This window comes from Artibeus jamaicensis, unplaced genomic scaffold, assembly GCF_021234435.1.
Source record: "Artibeus jamaicensis isolate MK-2021 breed Jamaican fruit bat unplaced genomic scaffold, CSHL_Jam_final contig_1132, whole genome shotgun sequence".
NCBI classification, from domain to species: domain Eukaryota; kingdom Metazoa; phylum Chordata; class Mammalia; order Chiroptera; family Phyllostomidae; genus Artibeus; species Artibeus jamaicensis.
The window spans coordinates 8515787-8543213 of NW_026521221.1; the positions used below are offsets into that span (position 1 = coordinate 8515787).

A 27427-nucleotide genomic window follows, 5' to 3' on the forward strand; every position below is an offset into this window, starting at 1 on the left:
GGACTTATACTTCTCACTTAAAAAAAATTACTACAGTGTTAAAATCATCCAAATAGTATGGTATCAGTATCCCAACCTTTTCTGTGTTCTTTTCTCTATTAAAATATACCACTGGCTTTAGCTCCAAAGCATTTTATCTTTAAAATGTATGACATTTCTGCACCTCAACTAGTGCAAAAAAAAGCATTTGACAAAGTACAACACTATTTCATGATAAAAATACTCAGAAGACTAAAAATAGAAGGGAACTTTCTCAACATGACAAAAAGCATTTATGAAAAATCCACAGTTAACATCTTATTTAATGGTGAAAGGCTGCAGGCATGCCCTAATTTCAGAAACAAGACAAGACTGCCCATTTTTGCCACTGCTATTTAACACTATACTAGAAGTTCCAGCCAGAGCAACTAGGAAAGAAATAAAGGTATCCAAATTGGAAAGGAAGAAGTAAAATTATCTGTATTTGCAGATAATGTGATCCTGTATGTTATAAAATCCCAGAGAATCCACACAAAAACTAATAGAGCTAATAAACAAATTTACCATCGTTGCAGTGTACAAGATCAACACACAAAATCTGTTGCATTTTTATACACCAGCAATGAACAATCTAAAAGAGAAATGGAAGAAACAATTTTATTTGCAATACCATCCAAAAGAATAAAATACTTAGGAATAAATTTAACCAAGGAGGTGGAAGACTTGTATACTGAAAAATACAAAAAATACAAAGTATTCCTGAAATAAATTAAAGAAGTTCCAAATAAATAGAAATACACCCCATGTTCATGCATAGGAAGACTTAATAATGTTAAGATGGCAATACTATTGAAAGCAATTTATAGATTCATTGCAATCCCTAGCAAAATTTCAACAGCCATTTTTAAAGAAATGGAAAAGCTGATCTTCAAAGTCATATGGAATTGCAAAGGACCCTGAATAGCCAAACAATCCTGAAAAAAAGGAAAGAAAAAAAAGTTGGAGGACTTATACTTCTCACTTAAAAAAAATTACTACAGTGTTAAAATCATCCAAATAGTATGGTACTGGCATACAAATAGACACATAGACCAGTGGAATAGGATTAAAGACTAGGAATAAACCCATACGTCTCTGGCTAACTGATTTTCAACAAAGGTTCTTGACCATTCAGTAGAAAAAAACATAGTCTCTTAAACACATACTACTGGGACAACTGGATATCCACATGCAAAAGAATGAAGTTGGAACCTTACCTCACACCATACACAAAAGAGTAACTCAAAGTGGATCTATATAAGTACAAGAGCTGATGCAATAAAACTCTTAGAAGAAAATGGGCTTGACCTTGGATTTGGCAACAGGTTCTTAGATATGACAATAAAATCATGAGCAAAACAAGAAAAAAATGAATAAGTTGGACTTTTAAAATTTTTAAATTTTGAAGTGAAAAGGCAATCTACAGAATTGGAGAAATATTTGCAAATCATATCTGATAAGGGTCTGGTATCCAGAATATATAAAGAACTCTTACAGCTCAATAACAAAAGGACAACCCAATTTTAAAATGGGCAAAGACTTAAATAGACATTCCTCCAAAAAAGATATAGAAATGGAGCATGTGAAAAGATGCTCAATACCATTAGTCATTAGGAAAATTAAAAGTAATGAGATACCATTTCTTACACTCTAAGATGGCTCAACCAAAAAATGGAAAATAGTAAGTGTTGATAGGCTATAGAGAAGTTAAAACCTTATACATTGCTGGGGGGATGTAAAATTGTTCAGCTGCTATAGAAATAATTTGGCAGTTCCTCGAAAAGCTAAATATAGAATTACCATATTACCTAGTGTGACCGTTAATTTTATGTGTCAACTTGCCTAGGCCAGGCTACCCAGTCTAGATGTTACTATGAAGGTATATTTAGATGAGATTAACAGTTAAATCAGTTTGAGTAAAACAGGTTACTTGCCATAGTGTAGATGTGTTTCATCTAATCATTTGGAAAAAGTCTTAAGTGGAAAGGACTAAGGTACCTTAAAGGAATGTCCAGATTGCCTTCATACCCAAGCTGCAACTTTAGTTCCTCCTTGGGTCTCCAAGGAGACCCAAGCCTATCAGACAACCTGGCAAAATTCAGAGTTGCGAGCTGCCACAATTACATGAAGCAGTTCCTTAAAATCAACCAATTGTTCTCAGGTCTGTCTGGAAAAAGTCCAACCACTGTTGAAATAACAAGAACAGTTTGCACAACATCAATGTAACCTGGCATCCAAGGAGAGTGATCTGGAATGCTCATGTGTGAACGATGACAACCACAGTGGACTGGTCAGTAGGAACAGTAGATGCCCTTGAGCAAGCATGTGTACTGTGTAGCTGTCGCCATTCAAAATGACTGAGCAAGTAGAGCAACGAATCTGCATCATATTTTGCATTAAGCCTGAACATTCCTCTGCAGAAACTATTCAAATGACTCAGAAGGCTGCAGCTATGGGCAGAGGGTGATTGGCAGCTTCGTCATGACGAGTGACACAGCCCCACTACGTCTGTCTCTTCCATTTTCTACTTTACGGATTTAATAATCTTCCCTCCCATTTTTGTCTATTTTCTGAGCAATTTCTTCAATTTTATCTTCTAGGCCTTCCACTTATGCTATCATAATTCTAATTTCTAACAAACTGATTATCATTCCTTGTTTCTAATATCCTATATTTATTCTATGCTATCTTAGTTTTATTTCATGGATATAATGTCTTTTGTTATCTCCCTGGAGATACTACTGTTAATGCTTTGATGTTTTCTTTGGTTCCTTATATTGTCCTTCTTTCTCAGAGATTGTTTCATTCTATTTCTTTATATGGGTCCCTTCTAATTTTGGATGCTTTACTCCCATGTGTGACCCTCGGATATCCATAAGAATAAGGCTCTACCCTGGAAGCTCTGCATGCCTGATGAGTCTTACACTAACTAGTGTTGGGAAAGGAGAGAAGGATTCTCCTGCCTGTACCTATTCTGGCAGCAGGGATGAGGCCTTCTTATCAGTAGTCCCCTCACAAGCACTCCAGCAAGAATGTCCCTGGCTTTGCTCAACAGTTACCATACCTCCCCTGCTGGCTGCCTTCCAGACTTTTGTTCTCTTTGTTCTTGTGTTTTTGTTTTTTCTTTTCTTTCCTCTAATTCTAGTGGGACTTTAGGAGGGGAAAAGGTCATGTAAGTGGTTGACCAGAAATTCTCCATGTTATCAGTAACTCTTTTGATAATTTCCTGATAGTTCTTCCTGCCTTCATTCTCTCCCTTCGAGTCAGCCTCAACTCTGCTCCCTACTAATTTTTCTAAAACATATGTCTCCTAAGGCTACAACTTGCTAAACTTTAGCTAACTTCCCATAAGAGAAGATTTAGAATTCCTAGCCTGAACTACAGGGCCTTTTATGAACCAGTCCTCTCCAATTTCATATTCTCACTATCTTGGAATATTTATTTTTTTCCTAAGCTTATCATGCTTCTCTGCTCTGTGTCTTTTCTATTTCCTGTGCCTAAATGCTCTATCCATTCTCCCTGTCTGGTGTACTCCTACTTATTCTTCAAAGTTCAAACCAAGTGTTCTCACATCTTTGAGGCCTTTCAAGACACCACACTTTGCCACAGGTCGAATTTATTAGTCCCTCTTATTTCCACAGCATTAGGCTGATACCTTTAACATAGCACTTCTGCGTCAGAGCAGAGCTGTTCATTCACATGCCCACCTCATCAGCCAACTTGTCACTTTCTTGAGGGTAGGCATTATGCTTTCTTCTCCTAGATAGTCTAAGTACCAAGCTGGGAGCTTGGACACTGTAGGCATTTAGGAAGTGTTTATCAAATGTAGAATTATCATTGTGGTGGTAGTTGGCCCATTGCTATCCTCCTTTTTTAGGCACACAAGCCATGCCCCCCCTCTTTTCCTTGGGGTACCATCAGTGCCGCTGGAACTATGAAGATGAGCAGGATGTAAAGGCAGTGGATGCAGGATTTGATAAACATGACATTCCTTATGACGTCATGTGGCTGGACATAGAACACACGGAGGGCAAAAGGTACTTCACCTGGGACAAGAAAAGATTTCCAAACCCCAAAAGGATGCAAGCGCTGCTCCAAAACAAAAAACGCAAGGTAAAATAAACCAACATTTCTGATCCTTTTAATTACAAGCACTTTTTAAAACTTGCTTTGGCATATGTATGGAGATTGATCTGATTTTTAAAATTTCCATGAAAATAGCACCTTCAAATGTAACTGAAACTGTGATAACAGAAAAACAGGGGGGTGAGGTGGTGCCGCCACCCGTCCCTGCCTTAGCTGTCTAGGTCTCCATAGGGATGAAGGGGCCTAGCATTCAGGCTCATTTGTTGTGGCACCTTGTAGTACTGTGATGGATCCCCCCCCCCCAATGCAAAATTTGGTTCTGATGTCGATATTGATGAAATCACACTGGTATCAAGATTAATTAGTCACATAAATAAGCTGGGAAAAAACACTGGCTCGGCTTTTACCATAATTAGAGTTAGACTGGGGTGGATTCCTATGCATGTGCCAGGGCTTGAGTGGGTTGAACTTTCTGCTGTCATCAAAGGAGGGAGCCTCCGGGCTTTCTTTTGTTGACATGCACAGATGTAGGAAGAAAGGTAAGGGGGAGTGGTTAGGCTTGAAAGCTCTTAACAGTCCAGCAAAAAGAGAGTGGATTTTTTTAATCCTTGCCCAAGGACATTTTTAAATTGCTTTTTAGAGAGAGAGGAAAAATGAGAAACATTAATGAGAGAGAAGCATCAATTGGTTGCCTCCTGTACATGCATGGACTAGGATTGGTATGTGCTTGGACCAGGGATTGAACCTGCAACCTGGACATGTGACCTTATCAAGAATGGAACCCATGACCTTTAGGTTATGGATGACACTTCAACCAACTGAGCCACACTGGCTAGGGCCAGAGTTGACTTTCTATTACTCCATTTTTCCCTATATGCTTCCCTGATGGATTCCACCTGTCCATCTGGCCATGGAAAGAACTAAAGTCGAAAATAGGGAAAGGAAAATATACTGGAAAGTGTAATGCAAGGGTGTTGGTGGTAACAGCGGTGATGAAAAGAGGGAGAGAGAGAAGAAATAAAGAAAGGAGAGGAAGGGGGGACCCTGTATATATCATGTAAGTGGATCTTTGCACTCCCTCTTTCTGAGATTAAAGTTGCCTTTTCAATCCATTCCTTTAAGCCCCAGATTTTTCACAGGTGGCCAGAACCAATTTTGTTAAATCCTAATCTCCCAATGAATAAATAGCTACCATTTATCCAGCACGGATTATGACCCAAAGAGTATGATAAAACACACTATTCCATCCAGTCATCACAAAGTTTAAGGTAGGTTTTTGTTACCCCATTTTTCAGAAGAAGAAACTGGTGCTTAGGATGGTTTCATATTTTGCACCAAGGCACACTTGGAATTAAGTAGCAAGGCAAGAATCTGCACCCTGATCTTCCTAATTCCAGAAGCTGCATCCTTACAAGCAGTTATTTATCAAAGTCTTTGAATGTTCAAGATACTATGCTGAAGATGAAGAGAATGTGGACATGAGCTCCTTGGGGGGTCTTACAGTGAGTGGGGGAAATGCAAGTATATAACAACCACAGTACAGGGCAGTAACATAACAGCCAAAGAAGGGCCAGGATGGAAGGTGGGCCAAGAGAAAGAAGGTTGCATCTTGCTGGCCTCAAGCAATGATGGGCGCATTTTAGATAAGCCCTAAAGGATGAATCTTCAGTGGAGAAGCTGGAGAGGAAAGAGGGCAGTACAGCCAGAGGCTGGAAACCTAGGGGCATTTGGAAAGCAGTGCACAGGCTGGTTTGACAGGAAAACAAGGCATAGGCAGGTTTGAGTAGTGGGGAATCTACCTGACCTTGTCATGGGCTGTTTGTATATATTTGAAGACATTGAAAATTTCTGAATGAGGGATTAATATACGAAATGTATGAACTCCTACAACTCCATAACCAAAAAACAAACAACCCAATTATAATGTAAGAAAAGGACTTGATATTTCTTCAAAGAAGATGTACAAATCCGACAAACATATGAAAAGGTGTTTAGGGACTTCTGCCAAGATGGAGGTGTAGGTGGAAACATTGTGTCTCCTCGCACAACCAAGTTTAAAGACAACAAAGTTTTAGTAACAAAAATGCAGCCAAAACACAGAAAATTGAACTATAGGGAAGTACAACAACAACAAACCATTCAGCCAGACCAGTAAGAGGGGTGGAGCCAGCAGCAGAGCAGGTTGGGCAAAAAAGATCTCCCGACTCAGGCGCGCAGGCGGCCGTGGGCGGATTCCATGTGTGGGGTAGCAACAGGTGGACCCAATGAGGGTGCAAGGTGGCGGGCTGACCATGGTCACACATTCACGCGCAGATAAACCAGCGAAGGAGTGAGCAGTGAGACAGACCTCGCAGGCTCCAGCTGCAGGAAGCAGCAGAGGGGACTGCTATTGCCCCTCTTTGACCCCACCCCCACATACAGCATCACAAACCAGAGACCTGGGTGGCCCCGCCCTGGTGAACAACTAAGGCTCTGCTCCTCATATGTAGTAACAGGCTCGAACAGACCAAAACATGGCTCAAGAAGAACTCAAACCCCCAGAGCCGATAACTCTTAGCGACAAAGAAATTGCCAACCTATTAGATGCACAGTTCAAAACACCGGTGCTCAGGATGCTCACAGAACTGGTTGATTTTAGTCACAAATTAGAGGAACAAATGAAGGCTAAACTAATCAAAATGAAGGGAAATGCACAGGAAACCAATAGTAATGGAAAGGAAACTGGGACTCAAATCAAGGGAGTAGACCAGAAGGAAGAAAAAAAATGACCAAACAGAAAAATATGAAGAAACAAGAATTCAAAAAAATGAGGAGAGGCTTGGGCACCACCAGGGCATCTTTAAATGCTCCAACATTCAAATTATAAGAGTACCAGAACGGGAAGAGAAAGAGCAAGTGGAAAACTTATTTGAACAAATAATAAGAGAGAACTTTCCCAATCTGGCAAAGGAAATAGACTTCCAGGAAATCCAGGAAGCTCAGAGAGTCCCAAAGAAGTTGGACCCAAGAAGGAACACACCAAGGCACATCATAATTACATTAGCCAACATTAAAATGAAAGAGATTCCTAGAAGCAGCAAGAGATAAGGGGACAGTCACCTACAAAGAAGTTTCCATAAGACTGTCAGCTGATTTCTCAAAAGAGACCTTACAGGCAAGAAGTATTCCAAGTCATGAAATCCAAAGACCTACAACCAAGATTGCTCTATCCAGAAAAGCTTTCAATTAGAACGGATAAAGTGCTTCTCAGATAAGATCAAATTCAAGGAGTTCATCATCACCAAGCCCTTATTATATGAAATGTTAAAGGGACTTACCTAAGAAAAAGAAGATAAAAAAAGATGAACAGTGAAAGGACAGCAAACTCACAGTTATTAACAACCACACCTAAAACAAAAGCAAACTAAGAGGACAGCTAGATCAGGAGCAGAACCATAGAAATGAAGATCACATGGAGGGTTAGCAACAGGGGAGTGGGAGGAGGAGAAGGGGGGAGAAGGTACAGAAAATAAGTAGCATAGATGTTCGGTAGAAAATAGATAGGGGGAAGGGCAAGAATAGTAGGGGAAATATAGAATCTAAAGAACTTGAGACACGTGGTCATAAACTAAAGGGGGGAATGGTGGGGGAGGGGGTGTGCAGGGTGGAGGGGAATGAAGGGGGGAATAGGACAACTGTAATGGCATAATCAATAAAATATATTTAAAAAATAAATAAAAACAAACAAAAAAAAGGTGCTTAGCCCTGGCCAGGTAGCTTGGTAGGTTGGAGCATTATCCTGTACACCAAAGGGTTGTAAATTTGATTCCTGGTCACAGCACAGACCTAGGTTGTTGGTTCAATCCTCAGGTGCATATGGGAGGTAACAAATTGATGTTTCTCTCTCACATCAGTGTTTCTCTCTCTTACGCTCTCTCTAAAAACCAATAAACATATCCTCTGGTGAGGATTTAAAAAAATGCTCATTACCACTAATCATTAGGGAATGCCAATCAAAACCGCAATGAGATACTACTTCATACCATTAAGATGGCTACTCAAAAAAAAAAAACCCCAGAATATAACAAGTGTTGGTGAGCATGTACAGAAATTTGAGTACTTGTGCACCAATGGTGGGAATGTAAAAGGTGCATCCTCTATGGAAAACAGTGTGGCAGGTCATCAAAAAATTAAAAATAAATCACTGCATGATTCATCAGTCCTACTCATGAGTATAAACCCAAAGAATCAAAAGCAGGGTCCTGAGCAGAAATTTTTACACCTGTGTTCATATCAGCATTATACACAGACAATAGGCAAAAGGTGGAAGCGAACCAAATGTTCATCAACACATGAATGGATAAATAAAATGTGGCATATACATACAAAAGAATATCATTTAGTTTTAAAAAGGAAGAAATTTCTTACACATACTACACCATGAATGGCCACGAGGACATTATGCTAAGTGAAATATGCCAATCAACAAAAGAGAAATACTGTATGATTTCACTAATCTGTAAAACCTGGAGGAGTCAAAAATCAGAGACAGGTAGAAGAATGGTGGTTGCTAGGACGTGAGGGGAGAAGGGAATGTTCTTTAAGGAGTCTGGAGCTTCAGTTTTGCAAGATTTTGTTCTGGACATTGTATAAGAGTGTGAATGTACGCAACACTACTGAACTGTATACTTAAAAATGGTGAAGGTGGTAAATTTTATGTAATGTACATTTTACCACAATTAAACATTTGAAAATAAAAAAATTTCAGCAATGGAAAATTAAACTTTAGTATGCAGAATAGTGTGTGGGGGCTTTGTCCAGCAGAGTTCCCTGGCTGCCTCAGATGAGAATAAGTCTACCAAGACATGATCTGCTTGGGGAGGAAAGGCTGACCAGTCTCTCAGAAGAGAAAGGTGTTTATCCTCTCTCTCAATGGGCTTTGATTGGGTTTAGCTTGTACAGGGATGCATATCAAAGAAAGGAGGTGTGGTTTACACATAACATTTCTGGAATCACAGGGGTTCTTTGAGTCAGGGTCTGGTAGACAGGGAGATGCCAATCAGCTGTAAAACCTTGGGAAACAAACTTATTTTGTGCTTGGACCCTTAACATTTAAATTGAGGACATTCTTAGCAAAGTGGATTTCATGGGACTTTATGCATTCTTTCTTAGGCCTGATTGCCCCCACCAGGATGCCCATTCCAGCACAGGGCCATGCCCACCTCCAGCATTGTTTTGGGCTTAAGTCAGGTGGGGAAGTAAGGCAGCCTAGAGGTTAGGAGACTTCTTACAGATAGAATGAGGACTCAGGCTATGATAAAGCTGAGAGGTGATGTCTTTTGTTTCTCCTCCACAATCCCCTGAGTCCTTCCCTGATGGCCCCTTTCTGGCTGTGCCTATCTTAGGTTGTTCCTCCCTTGAGAAATCTTACCCATTATTGACTATCCAGCCATCCTCCAGGGGCCAAGCAGGGTGAAGTAAAGGGGGCAGAGGCTGTGCCCCTGCCTGGAGAATAAGTTTTGTCTCCTTAGTTGCTTTTGGTCCCAAGGTCCCCTAGCTGTGCAGCCTTTTCACCTGTTGGTGAGGTTACAGATTCTGAAACCAGGCAGGATGGCTCCCACAGAGTAGATTTGAATAGATATGAAGAAGAATAATTAGAAGGTTGTTCTAATCAAATAAAATGGGTTGGGGGCCCTAAACTAGGCAAAAAGAATGGTGTTGGAAAGGCCAGGAGCAATGTTGGAGAGAGCTGTGATCACAGCTTTTCTCAGACCTTCTTTCTCATTTGAGTTTGGGGTTTGGGTTTTTGTTTGTTTTTAATGTGCTATTCAGTTTTCTTTAATGTTTGCTTTGTCAGTGTTATCTTAGCCTCAAGATGTCTAGGAAGCAGAGACCTTGCCTACTTAACCCTTTATGTATACCACCCAGCACTGCAGACAGATAGGTTAATAAATATTGGTTGGCCAAAGAGTTGGTTCATTTTCCCCCCATAAGATGGCTCTAGTAGCACTTAGTTGTCTTTAACTTCATTCAAAACAATTTTGTTATTGTATTGTGACAGCTCTTATATCAGCATGCATTTTTTTAAAAAACTTATCAAAATTGGTGAACTTTTGTGTAGCCATTTTTATATTGAATATGGAAGAAAATGTGCAACATTTTGGCATATTATGCTTTATTATTTCAAGAAAGGTAAAAACACAATGGAAATGCAAAAAACGATCTATGCAGTGTATGGAGGTGGTGTGACTGATTGAATGAGTCAAGCGGTTTGAGAAGTTTCATACTGGAGACTTCTTGCTGGATGATGCTCCAAGGTGTGGTAGACCAGTTGAAGTTGATAGCAATCAAACTGACACATTACTGAGAACAATCAACATTCTATCATGTGGGAGATAGCCAACATACTCAAAATAATCCAAATCAATAAAGTTACTGGTGAAAATGAAAAATGTGTCTTATTTTACAGAAAAAACTAAATGGACTTTTTGGCCAACCCAATACTATTTTTAAAACATGTATTGCATTAGGCAGCAGTAAGTATAAAGGAGCATTGGCCTGTTTTTGACATCAGTTTTTTAAAGAGTTTATTTCTTTATCTTTAGAGGGTAAGGGAAGGAGAGAGGGAGAGAAATATCAATGTACAGTTGCCTCTTGTGCGTCCCCTGCTGGGAACTGGCCTGCAACCCAGGCATGTGCCCTGACTGGGAATCGAACTACCATCCTCTGGTTCACAGCAGGCCTGCACTCAATCCACTGAGCTATACCAGCCAGGGACATCAATTTATATTTCTGTAAGCACATGAAATATTTTAATACTAGCAGTAGAGGTTTGTAAATAAATTTGAACCCAAGAACTATGCTGAAAACATACAGTGAACATAATGGCTCATATGAAACTGATGAGATCTTCAAAGCTTTCTGTCCTTCTGACAGCTCGTGGTCATCAGTGACCCCCATATCAAGATTGATCCTGACTACTCAGTGTACGCTAAGGCCAAAGAACAGGGCTTCTTTGTGAAGAATCATGAAGGGGGAGACTTTGAAGGGGTATGCTGGCCGGGTAAGATATTACTATTTATACTTATGTTCCTTGTTCAGTCCCAATTATTGAAGGTTTTAAAGCCATTGTTTTTTATTCCTTGTGGATGTCTCTTGCTACATTTTAAGCACCTTTAAGAAAGAGATGGTATTGCCTTTTTATATCTTTCATAACACCTGATACAGTATACTTTGCATAATTTATCAGTCAGTGAGTGAATGAAACATAAGGAAGCAAACCTCAGTGACATGCTATTTTTCTAAGCAAATAAAAAGGAAAAGCCAGGGAATGAGTAAAGGAGAGGGAGACAAAGAAAAAGGGCCCATAGTCTCTCTCCTTGTCATTCCTCTTTGCCCTGTTAGCCCATTCTTTGACTTCCCAGACGTTCATGAGTAACCTCAGCTGCCTCTGGCAACTCTGGATTCTTTATTTCAGAAATTATTAGTTTAAAGCCTGGTAGAGACTCCTCAAGGACAAAAGGGAACCTCTATTATATCTTAACCCTCTATCACAAATCCATGCATGGTAGAGAATCACCATACATTTCTTTTCCCCCATTTTATCCATTATAAATACTTCTCTGTTCTCTTTAAGAATAGAGAGGCCACTACTGGATACTGCCATCCTTATTTGGGCTCTCTCAGTGAGGGACAGGCCCCACGTTGCTACTTGTTCATTGGTGCACCCCTAGGCCTCTGGGGTTGAAAGGTCTAGTAGATTGTCATTGGAGTCCAGCATTGCCTTCATTTGCTTCTCATCAGACCATGCCTCTGTATCAGCTGTCTTCTACATTTGATGCCCATTGATTACCTAGTTTTTACATCTGATAGAATACATCTTACCATGAGGACCACTGTTTCTAACATGCTGTCTATTCTTCTGCCTCTACAGGTCTCTCCTCTTACCTGGATTTCACCAATCCCAAGGTCAGAGAGTGGTACTCAGGTCTTTTTACTTTCTCTGTTTATCAGGTTTGTATTTATTTGTGTGCTCTTTCCTAGTTACTTGAAATGATGAAAGAAGGGGAAAAAAGTGAAAGGATGAAATAGAATTATTCTGCTTTACTGAGTAGCTCATGATAAATAATGCTTGTATGAAAAGGCAAGGGTAGCAATCACATTACAGACTTTGGTAGTACTTGGAGAGGTGACATCTGTATTGTCAAATGCACAAAAACTGTAATTTTGACTTATAATAGACTCTATGATATATCAAAGTACTTAATAATAGAGCTATATCATATTTTCAAATTACTGTATCATTTTTGTATAAAATGGCATTGTCTAACTATTGTTTAAAGGTTATAATGATATGTGTGAAAATATCTGTAAAGTATAATCTGTCATTAAAAGTAAGTTATACCAGTCAAGATGGAGGAGTAGGTAAACACAGCTCACCTACTCACTTGACCACAGCAAAAGTACAACTAGACTACAGAACAAATATCACCCAGAATTGTCAGAATATTGAGCTGAATGGAAGTCTGACACCCAAGGAATTAAAGAAGTTACATTCATCCAGACGGGTAGGAAGGGCAGAGACACAGAGACCCATAGAGAGGCATGGAAACAAAGAACAGCCATTGCACACCCATGTGTGGTGGATAAAAACTGGGAGGGATACCTCAAAGTGAGGGGAGGGATACCTCAGGAGTGAGGGATCCCTGCCCCACACCAGACCACCCAGCCCAGAGTTCCAGTACCAGGAAGATAAGTCCCCATAACTTCTGGCTGTAAAAACCAATGGGGTTTTGGGGGAAAGAAACTGCAGAATTCTCAGGAGTCTTTTCTTAAAAGGTCCACAACAAACTTAGGACTTATGCAGTCTCACTTCCTCTGGGCTTCATCATTGGGGCAGTAGCTGGAAGGGTACCAGTGGCATAAGAGGAGAAATTGAAGTGTTTAGCATTAGGGCAAGTGCTAGGGGGCAGCTTTCTCCCAGACAAAACTCCAGAGGCCAGGCAGTGGCACTTTCCCATTTCTGAGTGCTACCCCACACAGAGCCACAGAATGATGACACCATACTGGAGACTTCACCAGCCTGGTTCACACGGGTTGCTCCATCCTGATGATTACCTAAGGCCATGGCCTATTCAACTTAATGGTGCACTTTTCTACAATAGGCCACACTACTAAGAAAGGGAGTCAAAGCAGCTCTGCCTGATATATAGAAACAAACACAGGGAAGCTGCCAAAATGAGGAGACAAAGAAATATGGCCTAATTGAAAGAAAAGAACAAAACTCCAGAAAAAGAACTAAACAAAATGGAGATAAGCAATCTATCCTATGCAGAAATCAAAGCACTGGTTATTAGGATGCCCAAGGAACTCATTTGGTACTTCAACAACATAAAAAAGACCCAGGCAGAAATGAAGATTACACTAAGTGAAATAAAGAAAAATTTACAGGGAACCGGTAGTGGAGTGGATGAAGCTGAGAATCAAATCAATGATTTGGAACATAAGGAAGAAAAAAATAATTCAATCAAAAGCAAGAAGAAAAAAGAATTTTAAAAAAAGACAATAGATTGAGGAGCCTCAGGGACAACTTCAAACATACTTAACATTCAAATCATAGGGGTGCTAGGAGAAAAAGAACGAAAAATTGAAAGCTTATTTGAAAAAATAATGAAAGAAAACTTCCCTAATTTGGGTAAAGGAAATAGACATACAGGTCCAGGAACCACAGAGAATCCCAAACAAGATGGATGTAAAGAGGACTACACCAAGGCACATCATAATTAAAATGCCAAAGTTTAAAGGTAAAGAGAGAAAGTTTAAAAGCAGCAAGAGAAAAGCAAATAGTTACCTACAAAGGAGTTCCCATAAGACTGTCAGCTGATTTCTCAAAAGAAACTTCCCAGGCCAGAAGTATTCAAGTGATGAAAGGCAAGGACCTACAACATAGATTATTCTATACAGCAAGCTATCACTTAGAATGGAAGGGCAGATAAAGTGCTTCCCAGGCAAGGTAAAGCTAAAGGAGTTCATTATCACCAAGCCATTATTATATGAAAGGTTAAAGAGACTTATTTAAGAAAAAGTAGAAAATAAAAACTATGAACATTAAAATGACAATAAATTCACAACTATCAAAAATTGAAACTAAAAAACAAACTAAGCAAACAAGCAGAACAGGAATAGAATCATATATATGGAGATCATTTGGAAGATTTGGGAAGGGGGAAAATGGGGGAAAAGGTGCAGGGATTAAGAAGTACAAATTGGTAAGTACAGAACAGACAGGGCAATGTTAAGAACAGTATAGGAAATGGAGAAGCCAAAGAACTGTTATGCATGACCCGTGGACATGAACCTAAGGGGGGAGTGCCAGAGGGAATGGGGGATACCAGGTAGAAGGGGGCAAAGGGTTAAAAATTGGGACGACTGTAATAGCATAATCAATACGATATATTAAAAAATTAAAGTAAGTTATAAAAATTAATAAATCCTATAGATTTTATAAACACCACAGAGAAAACTAGAGAGGCCACATCTAGAGACCTGTTCTCAACCAATTGTGATGATGGTGATAATGATGCTTCATATAAATTGAGGATTTGCTATGTGCCAAGCACTGTACTAAACACTTTCTGTTTATGTACCATTTTATCTTCACAATAACCCTCTGAAGTTGAAACTGTAACTTTACTCCCACAAATGAGGAAATTAAGGCATGAACAAATTTAAAAACCTGCTAAGTTCACCCATCTAGTAAGACCCAAGATTTGAACTCCGTTCTGTTTTTCTCCCAAGCCCAGGTCTTAACCACTCAACACTAGTTTCTGAGCATCATGTATTGGGACACAGAAAAGAACTTACAGCAGGATGAACAACACTTGTACCAAATGCTCACTCATCTTCCTATTGTCTATGGCTTTCACACTACTATAGCAGAGTTGAGTTAGTGAAATAGAGGACCTGTGACCTGCAAAGTTGAAAATCTGGCTCTTCCCAGAAGACTGCCAACTTTGTCCTAAGGGTGGTAAAGAAGAACAGTCAAGATTAGTTAAATGTTTGAAAATCTTATAGCCTTGTTCATAGAATTACACATGTTTAGAAATAGTTGAAGGCAAAGAATCAAAAGAAAATACACAAGCCTCCTCCAGGCATTTGAAAGACTAGTATGTGGGTGAGGTAACAGATGTACTCTATGGTGCCCAGAATGCAAGGTAGGCCCTATGAGAAGATGCTATCATTATTTTTCAGAAAATAACAGAATGAGCTGCCTGAGGGACTCACTGTCATTGTAGCTATTGAGTCAAATGCTGAAAGACCAGGATTTCTATCAGAGGTTGTAAGACCATGTTAAGTAGATGACTCAGCTGCCCCCTCCCACTCTAAATTGAATGATTCTATATAGAACAGAAACTATAAGTCATGCTAACAAACAGCCATCATAGCTATACAATTTTTCAAAGTATTAGAGGGAAAGCAGAATTTTACTGCATACAACTATGACTACCCTTCCCTTAGGTAAGAGCTGTCGCAGATGATGGATGATATAGAGCCTAATTGTGAACATTCACGACCTTTGCTGTGGGGGTTCTCAGGTAGATCTCAGAGTAGACTTGCTAGGCAATATGTATTTCAAAGCATTCTTTCATTCATCAACAAATACTCATTGAGAACCTTCTGTGGTTCAGATACTGTTCTAGATCTTTGGGATCTAGTTCAGTGAACTCCCTGCCCAATGGAGCTTTTTGTTCTATCAGTGGAGCAGAGCACAGATCATAAACATAATAAATAATAAATTAAGTGGAGTAGGAAAGAGGATTAGAGGAAGCTATCATAATAGTGTCATCACTGTAATGTCTTGACCAAGATTTACTTCCTAGGGATCTACTGACATCCTCTACATATGGAATGACATGAATGAGCCCTCTGTCTTTAGAGGGCCAGAGCAAACCATGCCAAAGAATGCCATTCATCATGGCAATTGGGAGCACAGGGAACTTCATAACATCTATGGTTTGTATCAGGTAAAGCATCCAAGAAAAAGCCAACTGTGCCCTGCCTTTTGGGCTAAAAGTTATTTCCTTTGTAGTAGCCATATCAAATACAGTTCCTTTTTCTCTTTGTGTGTTTTTCTGACAACCATGATGACTTTTATCAGGTTGTAGGCAGTGTAAGGCTTACCATTTCCCTTTGCACCTTTCCCTTCTGTAATGAACTTGATGAATTTACAGATATTGTGAGAGTAACGATAGCATAGAAACATCTGCCTTGACAGGAGCCATTAGTAAATGGCATTGAACTCCACCTCAAAATTTTTATTGAAGGAAGTAGTGTAAATACATAAAGGCAATGAAAACAAATGTTTTAAAATTTCACAAATATCTAAATACATCAAGTCTTACATTTATACCAGATGAGCAAGATTTAGAATGTAATTTCAGTAAGTATACTTTTTAAATATAGAAAGACTTTCTTAAGTACTTAGCCCTCTCAATAGAAAGTGGTAAAAATGTCTTCCATTGGCCAATCACATCTAAAAGACTTGAAAGTCACCTTCTGTAATTTATATCTGAGGCTCTGTCATATTCAGAATGTAACTGTGTTTTTACAGCCCTCCCATCAACTGTTTTTTTCCAGTGGGAGCCTCTGGCTACATACAGCACGGTTTCCAGGTAGAATGTGTTTACACTTCCCCAACAGCCTCTCGCAATGATAGCAAACTACTTTAGAATTCCCTTCTGTAGGCCAGGACCAGTCACATAACCTGTCTGAATTTCAGGGAATTTCATTAATGAAGACTATCTCAGAGGTTGTTGTGTAGATTATAAGAGAAAATTTATAAAATGCCTAAAAATAGCAAGCACCAAATAAATACCAGCTTATTATTTACTATTATTTCTTTGCTATTTCAATCAAATAAAAGTTCCATTTTTTAAATAAGGGAATATAGAGTAGTTTTATTACATCATAAAAATTGCTTGATGACTTTATTTTAATATTTTTTATTTTGCATTCTCACCTTCTATTTACTTTTTGCATGTTAAGCAGTTTATTGGGGATGTCTACCCAATGCCCTAATCTAATTGTCTGTTTGAAATTTTCCTCCTTTGGCTTTATAGCAAAAGGCTACTGCAGAAGGACTGATACAGAGATCTCAAGGGAAGGAGAGACCCTTTGTGCTCACACGTTCTTTCTTTGCTGGATCACAAAATTATGGTAAGGAATGGTTCATATAGCAGACTTCAAAACACTAGTCTTTCTTGACCATTTATGGTGTAGAGAGCCATTAATGCCTTCCTTTTCATTAGCCATTGGGCAGGCCTTAGATGTGCCCTGAAGTATGTATTTTGTCCTATGAGCAGAATAAACTGATTTTAATAAAGCTTAGTTACTCATTTCACTCTGAAGAAATGGCCCATGGACATGATAGTTTATTGTTGGATGAGTGACTTCAGAGTATCTCAGTGTGCTGGGATGGGCATCTCTGACCCTGTCTCTTTGACTTATCAAAACCAGAGAAAATAGCCCTGACTGGTGTGACTCAGTTGGTTAGAGCATTATCCTGTCAACCAAAAGGTTGTGGGTTCGATTCCTGGTCAGGGCACATGCCTGAGTTGTGGGGTCAGTCCTCAGTTGGGGAGTGAACAAGAGGCATCCAATTGATGTTTCTCTCTCACATCAATGTTTCTCTCTCTCCCACTTCCTCCTCCTCTCTCTCTAAAATCAATAAGCATGTCCTTGGATGAGGATTTAAAAAAACAGGGAAAATATACTTCCAACACATTCCTTCAACCATCTGTCCCACCTAGCAATATGGCTTAAAATAGACCTGGCTGTTGCTTATGGTGAGGGCCATCTATAACTGGATCCAGTTTACTAGCTAATGCAGATCTAGTTCAACTTAACCACCCTATGGTACAAAGCCTATTTTAAGTCCCCTGGCCGTGTGTAAATAACTGGGAGTGTAGGTCCTGGTTGGAAGAATCCAGCCTTTATTAGGCTTCCTACCCTACCCCCACAAACCAGCCCCTGTGGTACTCAAGGAAAGGCCAAAGTGCTGTCATCTCGAGCAAAGATTCACGTACAGAGATGAACTACAGCATTAGTTCTTGAAACAAACAAAAACAAAAAATCCAAATATGTAAAGGAATAACTATAAAACTATGAAATATTTATAAGTTGATTGTCATAAAGCTATTTAAAATAGACTAATAAAATGAGAAAATGTTTGACATCATGATAAATGAAAAAAGAAGAATGCCTAAATGCTTATATGTATATGTATAATATATAATATAGATTACCATATATATTAATCTAAATAAATATAGTACCTTGGTGATTATAAGTGATTTTAATTCTCTTCTTTTTACAAATTCTCTACAAGCATCATTTTAATCACTAAAAATAAATTTTTTAAAGAGAGCATTTATAAGCAGTAATTAAGATAAAAAATGTGCACACTGAGTAATCTCTATTGGCCCACTGCCTGGTCTTCAGTACTTTGTGTGAAGCCGTCAGCTTTGCCCCGAAGACTAGCGAATGAGGCGCCACAGAGAACACTGCTGTGTTGTCAGGTGCTGTGACCAGCAGCCAGAGAGGGCTTCTCACTAAATAATCTGAGACAGGAAGACATGTGCATGTTTACATGAACTTTCTTTTTTGATGAGAATGTGATCATGTGGATTTCAAGATCTTTATGTAGGTATATACATATTCTATTTGAAATTGAAAGAGAAGTTATTGGAGTACTGTTTAAAAACAACAGTCTCTTGATATTTTTTTTTCTTGCTGGCCATAGGACAACCTAAAATTTCTATGAAAGATTAAAACAAAAATAGCTATCAAAACTATTTTGGTAGAACATAGACAAAAATGCTTCAGGAGTAATCTAGACATAGTGAAGTAAGACTTGTTTTCTTTTATAGATATCTTTATAATGCACAATCTGTCTTCATAAACTCTTATCAACTATACAGGGAATAGACGCACTGGCTTTACAGTCAGACTGCCTGGGCTCGCATCCTGCCCCTACCGCCTGGTAACTCTGTAACGCTGGGAAGATTATAACACCCACTGTTCGCCATATTTCCCTTGTCTGTAAAATGCAGTTAATAATTGTGTTTACGTGGTAGTGTTGTGGTGGTGACTAAGTGAGATAACATAAGCCAAGTTCCTCAGTAAGGGCTGGATAAACATTCATTGTTGTTACTGCGGTTGTTACTGTCTCCCTGTGTGGTCTGCAGCACTCTTAAACTACAGAGGGTGTTTAGTGGGGGTGGGGTAAGGTGAGGGAGCATAGGATGAGTTCAACATATATATGATCAATTAATTTGCATCGTAGTCACCAAGGCAATTCAATGGAGAAAACAGGATTTTTAAAAAATAAATGGTGCTGGAACAACTGGATAACCCTTACTTCATACCACACACAAAAAAAGTAACTCGAATGGAATATAGACCTAAATTATAAAGCTAAAGCAAACAAACGTAAAACTTATAAAAGGAAACATAGGAGCAAATCTTTGTGACTGAGATAGGCAAAGATTACTTGGATAGAATACAAAAAAGCATGAACCATGCATGAAAAACATGAAAAATTGAAACCCATCAAAATTAGAAACCACTATCTTTACATTTATATTGTTAAGAAAATGAAAAGTTAAGCCACAAAGAAAATATTTGTAATATACATCTCTATCTGTCAACAGACTTGTATCCAGAATACATAAAGAACTTTTACAATGAAATAATAAGAAGACTTACTTATTTTTTAAAATGAGCAAAAGATTTGGATACTTTACAAAAGAAGCCATATAAGTGATCAATACACACCTGAAAAGATTTTCAATATCAGTAGTCATTAGGAAAATATAAATTAACACCATAGGGAGACACCACTACATACCCATTAGAACGATTAGAATTAATAAGACTAACACTACCAAGTGTTAGTGAAGGGTGTAGAGCAACTGAAAGTCTCATCTATTGCAAATGTAAAATGGTACTACCACTTTGCTAAACAACTTGGAATATTCTTAAATTGTTCATCACACACTGAGCATAGACTAGACCCAGCAACTGGCATCCCAGCTATTTGCCCGAGAGATGAAAACATATGCCACACAGATATTTGTACATAAATGTGTATAGTGGCTTCACTCATAATAGCCCAAATTTGGAATGAATCCAAATGTTCATCAGTAGGTGAACGGGTAAACAGCTTGTGATCCATCCTGACCATGGAAACTACTCATCAAACAAAAAGCAGTAAACTACAATATTACGCTGAGTGAAAAAGCTGGAGCACAAGAGTGTGGATTGGGTTGGCCCAAAAGTCCATTTAGTTTTTTCCATAAAATAGAAGACACATTCTTCTTTTTCACCAATAACTTTATTGGTTTGGATATTTTGAGTATGTCGGCTGTCTCCCATGTGGTTGATTGATAACATTGATTGTTCTCAATTAATGTGCCAGTCTGATCGCTATCAACTTCAACTGGCCTACCCAACCGTGGAGCATCATCCAGTGAGAAATCTTTAGCACAAAACTTCTCAAACCACTTTTGACACATTTGATCAGTCACATCACCTTCTCCATATACTGCACAGATCTTTTTTTGTGGTTTTACCTTTCTTGAAATAATAAAGCATAATATGCTGAAAATGTTGATAATTTTTTTCACCTTCAATATTAAAATCCACCATTTTTTAAAATTTCATTGTATTTTTTACATTACCTTTTAGTCCCTTTGTACCCCCCTCCCTCCAGCAATCACCACACTGTTGTTCATGTCCATGAGTCCTTTTTCCTTTTTGCTTAATCCCTCCAATTCACCAATTTGATAAGTTTTTTTTAATGTACACTGATATGACAGCTGTCACAATACAGTCTAACAAAATTGTTTAGAATGAAGTAAAAGACAACTAAGCACTTCTCAAGTCATCTTATGGAAAAAAACCAAATGAACTTTCTGGCCAACCTAATATTAAATTTTCATTTATATGAAATTCTAGAAAAGAGTATAGTCATAGAAATCAAATCAACAGTTGGGTAAGGTAGAGGGTTATTGACTGCAAAGAAATGAACTTTTGCAGTCATGGTAATGTTCCACACCCCTGCTTGTGCTGGGGCTCACGCATGGCGTACGCATTTTTAAAACTCATCAAACTCTTCACTTCAAATAGGTATATTTTTGTATGTAAAATTCTAGCTTAGTAAAGCTGATTTTAAAAAATGTTCCTCATATCATTAGGCTTCAGTTAAACTTCAGAAATAGTGTGTGATTCCAGAATATTTTCACAAATTGTTTTGTTGATTTTAACAACTTTTTAACATTTGAAAATTAATATATTTTCATTGTGGAAAACCAGAACCTGTATATTTTAAGGTAAAGAAGAAATGTTTTCCTTCACAATAATTTGTCTATTACAAATAAGGAATCTAAATATGAAATCAAAGTCACGGGCTAATGCATGCTTTTTTTTTTAACTATCTTGTTACTGGCATCCACAGGTGCAGTTTGGACAGGTGACAACAAAGCAGACTGGAGCTACCTGAAAATTTCTACCCCTATGTTACTCACTCTCAGCATCACTGGGATCTCTTTTTGTGGAGGTAAGATGGTGAGAGAAAATTACAGTAAGGGTGTTCATTAAAAGCTGGTCACAAATCCCGTTTCATTGGCTGTTTGGGCAGGAATAAACATGGAAAAAAGAAAATGAAGATAGTGAAGAGGAGCGGATTAGAGAGGAGAGAAGGGTAGCTTCAGAGCGGTGTGTGTCTTCTCCGAAGGGAGGACACAGAGGCAGGAAGGGAGCCACGGTGCTGCTTTGCCTCATCCTCTTACTTCCTCCTCCTTAGCCACTCCTAACACTTAGTAACAGTTTATCTTCCTGAAACATGCCTTTGCTTCCTGAAAGAAAAATGGAGAGAACTACAAAGAATTTTGCAAATCAGAAATCTGCCTTACAGAAATCCTTTTTACTCGGCAAGTTTAAAATTCTGCGACATATTTTTACTGTTAGAAAAAAGAAGATATGTTCTTGGGGAAGATAAATTCAGATAAAATGAGATTCTCTAATGGGCTGCCTTCCCCAATCCTAACAATTCTCTGTGGGAATGTTGAGGGAGACCTCAACATGAAGGTGCTCAGTGTGGCTGCAGTTCCAGCTGCTCCTTGTTTTCTGTAGGGACAGAAGTGACTAACATCACTTGCTGATAGGTGTGTTTTTATGGCGTTGGTCCACAAACAAGGAATAGGTGTCCTGCTTAAGGACTAAACGTGAAATTCTACTTAAACCTCTAATTCTCACTATCTGTTTCTATTCACTTATTTCTATAAATTTTATCTTTCTCTAAGCGTTGCTTTGAAAAGAAGTCAATTGCCAAACCCTCCACCCTCACCCCACCCCTAAATACAGACTTATTGAGGCAGGCAGCCGTTTTGCGATTTCTGGGTTACGTGGGTTCAGGAACATACCTGAGTATTAATGTTGCAGCAAAGCCTGCGCCCTTTTGACAAGAATGGAACAGAAAGAGAGCGCATTGTCAGGCCCCCAAACAGGCTGAGTTTTTTTACTATGTGCTAATTTGAGGCCCCGGTTTGTCTTGTCATTTTGAGTGCACACACACACCGTACCTTTCTCCTCTCAGTCTGCAAGGCCTTATTTTAAATACTTGCGCGCCTCCTTTGTTAAAAGCCTGGTTGTCTCACAAGCCTTTCTTTGAATAACAAATCAGCTGACGTAGGCGGCTTCGTCGGGAGTCCAAAGGCAGAGCTGCTGGTGCGCTGGTACCAGGCGGGAGCCTACCAGCCCTTCTTCCGCGGCCACGCCAGCATAAAGACGGAGCGGCGGGAACCCTGGCTCTTCGGGGAGCAGCACACCCGGCTCATTCGAGAGGCCATCAGAGAGCGCTACACCCTCCTGCCCTATTGGTATTCTCTGTTCTACCGTGCGCACGTGGCTTCCGAACCCATCATGAGGTAAATGGGCTGCACCGGCCAGTGGCCCCAGCACCCACTCTAACCAACCTCTGGGAAATGGAGTGATTACAATGGTTTCGAGAGAAAAGGTGAAGGAAAGCAATGTAGTTTAATCAGAGTGTCGCTCAGCTATTGAGCACCAGCTGGGAGCAGGCGCTGGCAGGTGAGGTAGCAGAAGACAATTAGATCTTCTACCCCTTTGTGATTCAAGTGTCAATCTTTGATATGAGACAGAAATAGATTTTTCAAAGAAAAATGAAATGACTTTGTAACTGAATTCATTGAGCATTTAACCTACAAGCATCCTCTCATGAAGAACACTTTATTCTGCCAGTTGTAAGCTCTATCTTATGGCTAGGGCTAAGCTATTCCAAGTCTGAAGTAAACATTTTCCCCAGTGTATAAATTCTACTCTGATTCTATTTTGAAGGCAGATGTGAAAAAAAAAAACCAACTTCCTAAGTTCCAGGAGGAATCACATAGAGACACACAAACTACACCAAGACTTCTGGAGCAGCAGTTCATAAACCTGGCTGAGTTCAGAATCACCTGGGAGCCTTTTAAAAACACAGATTCCAAGGCCGTACCTCTAGTAGGAATCTCCTCCAGTAGGTCCAGGAGTCTGTATTTGTTAGAAGCTTCCCTGGTGATTCTAGACATCGGCCAGCTTTTGAGATCACTGCTTTGTTGCCATTTTCAGTAGGAAAGGGAATTCATTAGTACAAAGGCTAGTGAATAAACTGGAAATAAGTCTCTGATTAAAAAATATCTTTTCCTCATGAAATTGAAAAATATTATTAGAACCATTAAGTTGACATTCGGAAACATAGATATTGAAAGTTTTCATTATATGTCCAAATGCCTTCTTGATCATTGTTTACATCAGTAACAATAAAATAACAATCACACAACAGTTTCTCAAACCTCCAAAAATGTTGCCAGCTTGAAAATAAGAAAAAACAGTTCATTTAAATAAGTAACCCTGGCTGGTGTGGCTCAGTGGATTGAGCACCGCCCTGCAAACCACAGGCTCACAGGTTCAATTCCCAGTCAGGGCACATGCCTGGGTTGCAGGCCAGGTCCCTAGTAGGGAGTATGTGAGAGGCAACCACACAGTGATGTTTCTCTCTCTCTCTCCCCATCTCTCTAAAAATAAATAAGTAAGATCTTTAGAAAAATAAGTGATGACTAAAGATGCATGAAAGTCATGAAAAAATGGCACACATTTTATATCAATATAAAATGGTTTTATAAACATTGAATTTGTTTTTGCACCAAAATGAGTTAGGCATTTGGACTTGCACAAAACTGATTCTGCCTGTCAGAGTAATATTTATTTATTGTTCAACAATCAGAAGGAAAAATTGTAGGTACAAGAATTCTCCGCTTTTCACTGAAACATTTAAGCTAATTGATAGCTCTTTCACATCAGGAAAAGAAGTAATTATATCAATTGTTCATAAAAATCTTGAATCTTATGAAAAGAATCTTGGTTCTTTGGCTTTTTCCAATTCCCTTTGAATGATTACTAAAGTGAAAGTATAAGCGAAGTAACATTTTTTTCCCCTTTCCCCAGGCCTCTGTGGGTAGAGTTCCCTGATGAACTCGAGACTTTTGGCGTGGAAGATGAATACATGCTGGGTGAGCATTTCTTGATTAATTATAATCATGATAAATACTATAATTATGTTCTTCTTGTAGTTTCTAATGTTAGAGCATTAAAAAGAAATCCCTAATTTTTCAAGAAAGCCAAAAATAAAAGAAAGTTTATCACTATGACTTTTAGTGCATTAGAGGGATCATAACTATTCTGTTTATAGCACCTCTCACAATATCACCGTTAAATAAATCCATCCTATTTGCAGATACAATTGGGATTCTTGTTCTGGGTCCAGTCCTGAGTGTTGTGATACCATTAGAGGGAAGGGAAGTAGAAAAAAGTAGACTTAATGGTTGTAGTAAAGACCCAACAGAGCTTATTCCATATGCAAAATAGGATTGGAGATGGCCTCTTTTTAAACTAGGATTAATCATCAAATCCAGAACTTGGAAGTCCATCATCTTGGCAATATGGCTCAAAAGCCAGGCTCTGGAAAAGCTGTTGCTGCTATTGATGTATAGCATACTGCTATTGGTCTTTTTTATATAAATAAATAAATGAATAAATAAATAAATATTTGAGTTTTTGGAAGCTTTATCTGTGCTGTCTACTTTGGAAAAACCATCCCAGCTGTACCATGTTGGGTTGGCATTGTACAGAAAGTAACAGCTGTATTGGTCCAGAAATGTTCAACATGATTTATTCCATTTGTACAGGGGTAACGCACTGTATTAAATATGTAAGGTCTTAATCTACATGGGTTTGATTACAGAAACTAATGAAGTGTTCTGTAAATAATGAAAAAAAAGCCAGGCTCAACAGAGAGTAGCCAAAAAGTGAAATTCTATAGGGTGGAAACTCCAAAATGTAAAATACCTAGCTGTTTAGGTCTCCACTCATCGTTAGGTCTCAGTTGAAATAGCTACTTCCTTGGAGAAAATTTCCTGACCAAATTGCTTTCTAACACCTAATTCCACCTACTCAAGTCCAAGTCAATTCCTTCTATTATATAATTTTCATCTTATTTCTACTTTGCCTTTTTGATATTTGTCTGAATTCTAATTAATTTGTAATTACTTACTCGATCCTGTCTTCACTGACTGTGAACTCCTTGAGGGCAGGGACCATGCATGCCCTATTTGCCATATATCCCCAGAGCTTAGCACAGTGCCTGACACTCAGTAGGCACTCTATAATATTTGTTGAATTAAAGAGTGAATTCATAAATGGATGAATTTTATGTACATGTGGTGTCAAAGTCAAAACAAAATTAATAATTCAGGTTGTGTTTGGGAGAATTTTAGCCTTCCCAGTGATAATTGCCCAAGGAAGATCTGAGTATCCGTGCTTGTACCACACTTCTGGATACCAGTTGTGGGTTCACCATCACCAATGTCACTTAGAGCAAACAATGAAGCACTCAGATAAGTGTAACAGCGCATTCAGACTACTGACACACTAGCAGTTGTGCATAGAAAGAGGCTGTGGGTCCCTCCCTATGATCTCAATATACTAGCAGTGGGTTAATAATAGGCAATAATACAGTCACCTCTGTGAGCACCTGTCCTTTTCCTAGCAATGCATCTCTCTGATGAATCATTGGTTCAACTCACCAAAATCTCCACTTTTAAGAAGTTCACAGTCTTAAAAGTTCTAGTGAACTTCTAGACTGTGGTCTCTAAAGCCACAAAAGCACTCAATTCAAAGGGAAGGATGTTTTCAGACCTCTCATAACAATATTTAATTTTAGTTCTCCATTTTTCAGGAAGTGCCTTATTGGTTCATCCCATCACAGAGCCAAAAGCTACCCTGGTCAATGTGTTTCTGCCAGGATCAAGTGAGGTAAGAGTAAATAACAGTCACATATTCTATGTCCTATATTTCATCCCTCACTTTGATGAAATAACCCCTGTTAGGAAGGAGGTTTCTTCATCACGCAGTTGTGAAGACAGCCCAAATGACTATAGCAACTCAAGATTCTTGTAAGTCATGACCACTGTCCTCAGAGGTCAAGAAACTTGGAGGAAGAGCAGGGAGAAAGATGAATAGGTGACAACAGCCAGGAGGGTCAGAATGGTTCTTTATGTGCACACTTCAACTTGTGTAAGTGACTCCTTACAAACACATTGAGTTTTTAGGCAGGAGTTAATCTTCAGTCTGCTGTAAGGAACCAAACTTTGGGCAAACGAGTATAAAAGAGTTTGCTCTTTGGTTCTAGCTCTGTCTGAATCCTGAGTTTTGGCACCAAAAGCTGTCTGCAGATATTCACCAGGATGGATAAAAAGTAACAACAGTGACTTCCCTCTCTGCTCCCCCCCCCCCCCCCCGCAGCCTTCTCCTGCTCTTGTATTGATTATCATCGATTACTGTCACTGTATAAAATATTATCCTGGACCTGTTGGTGCCCAGGGCACTGCACCCAGGCAGGGCCTGGGGGGAAGGTGGGTGTAAGTTGAAGGGCTGCAGTGCAGCCACCAGCCAGGGCAATAAGAGCAACAGCCTCCAGAGACAGACCAAAAGACACAAGGCCGAGACTCGGGCACCAGGCCAGGGCAACCGTGTATGGAGTGGAGAGCAGGAAGGAGACAGATCCTGGAGAGAGTCCTTGAGCACCAGAACATTGTCACAGGCTTCAGCAGACAGGGGAAGCCAGGAAGGGTACTGAACTGATGTGGCAAACAAAATTATCACAAACTTGGTGGCTTAAAATGACAAAAATTTATTCTCTCATAGTACTGGAGGCTTAAGTCCATAACAA

General features: G+C 39.1%; 1 protein-coding gene across 5 annotated transcripts in view; it reads left to right on the forward strand.

Annotated features, from left to right (window-relative positions):
* Window positions 1-27427, forward strand: part of GANC (glucosidase alpha, neutral C) — an 81153-nt gene that overhangs the window by 40079 nt on the left and 13647 nt on the right. For all 5 annotated transcript variants that reach the window (XM_053665881.1, XM_037161685.2, XM_053665882.1 and 2 more), the window contains 9 exons: window positions 3896-4131; window positions 11020-11146; window positions 12017-12096; window positions 15963-16106; window positions 17202-17298; window positions 21599-21700; window positions 22826-23069; window positions 24646-24710; window positions 26435-26511. In XM_053665881.1, the coding sequence (XP_053521856.1) occupies window positions 3896-4131; window positions 11020-11146; window positions 12017-12096; window positions 15963-16106; window positions 17202-17298; window positions 21599-21700; window positions 22826-23069; window positions 24646-24710; window positions 26435-26511 (1172 nt within the window). The remainder of the gene's footprint in view (window positions 1-3895; window positions 4132-11019; window positions 11147-12016; window positions 12097-15962; window positions 16107-17201; window positions 17299-21598; window positions 21701-22825; window positions 23070-24645; window positions 24711-26434; window positions 26512-27427) is intronic.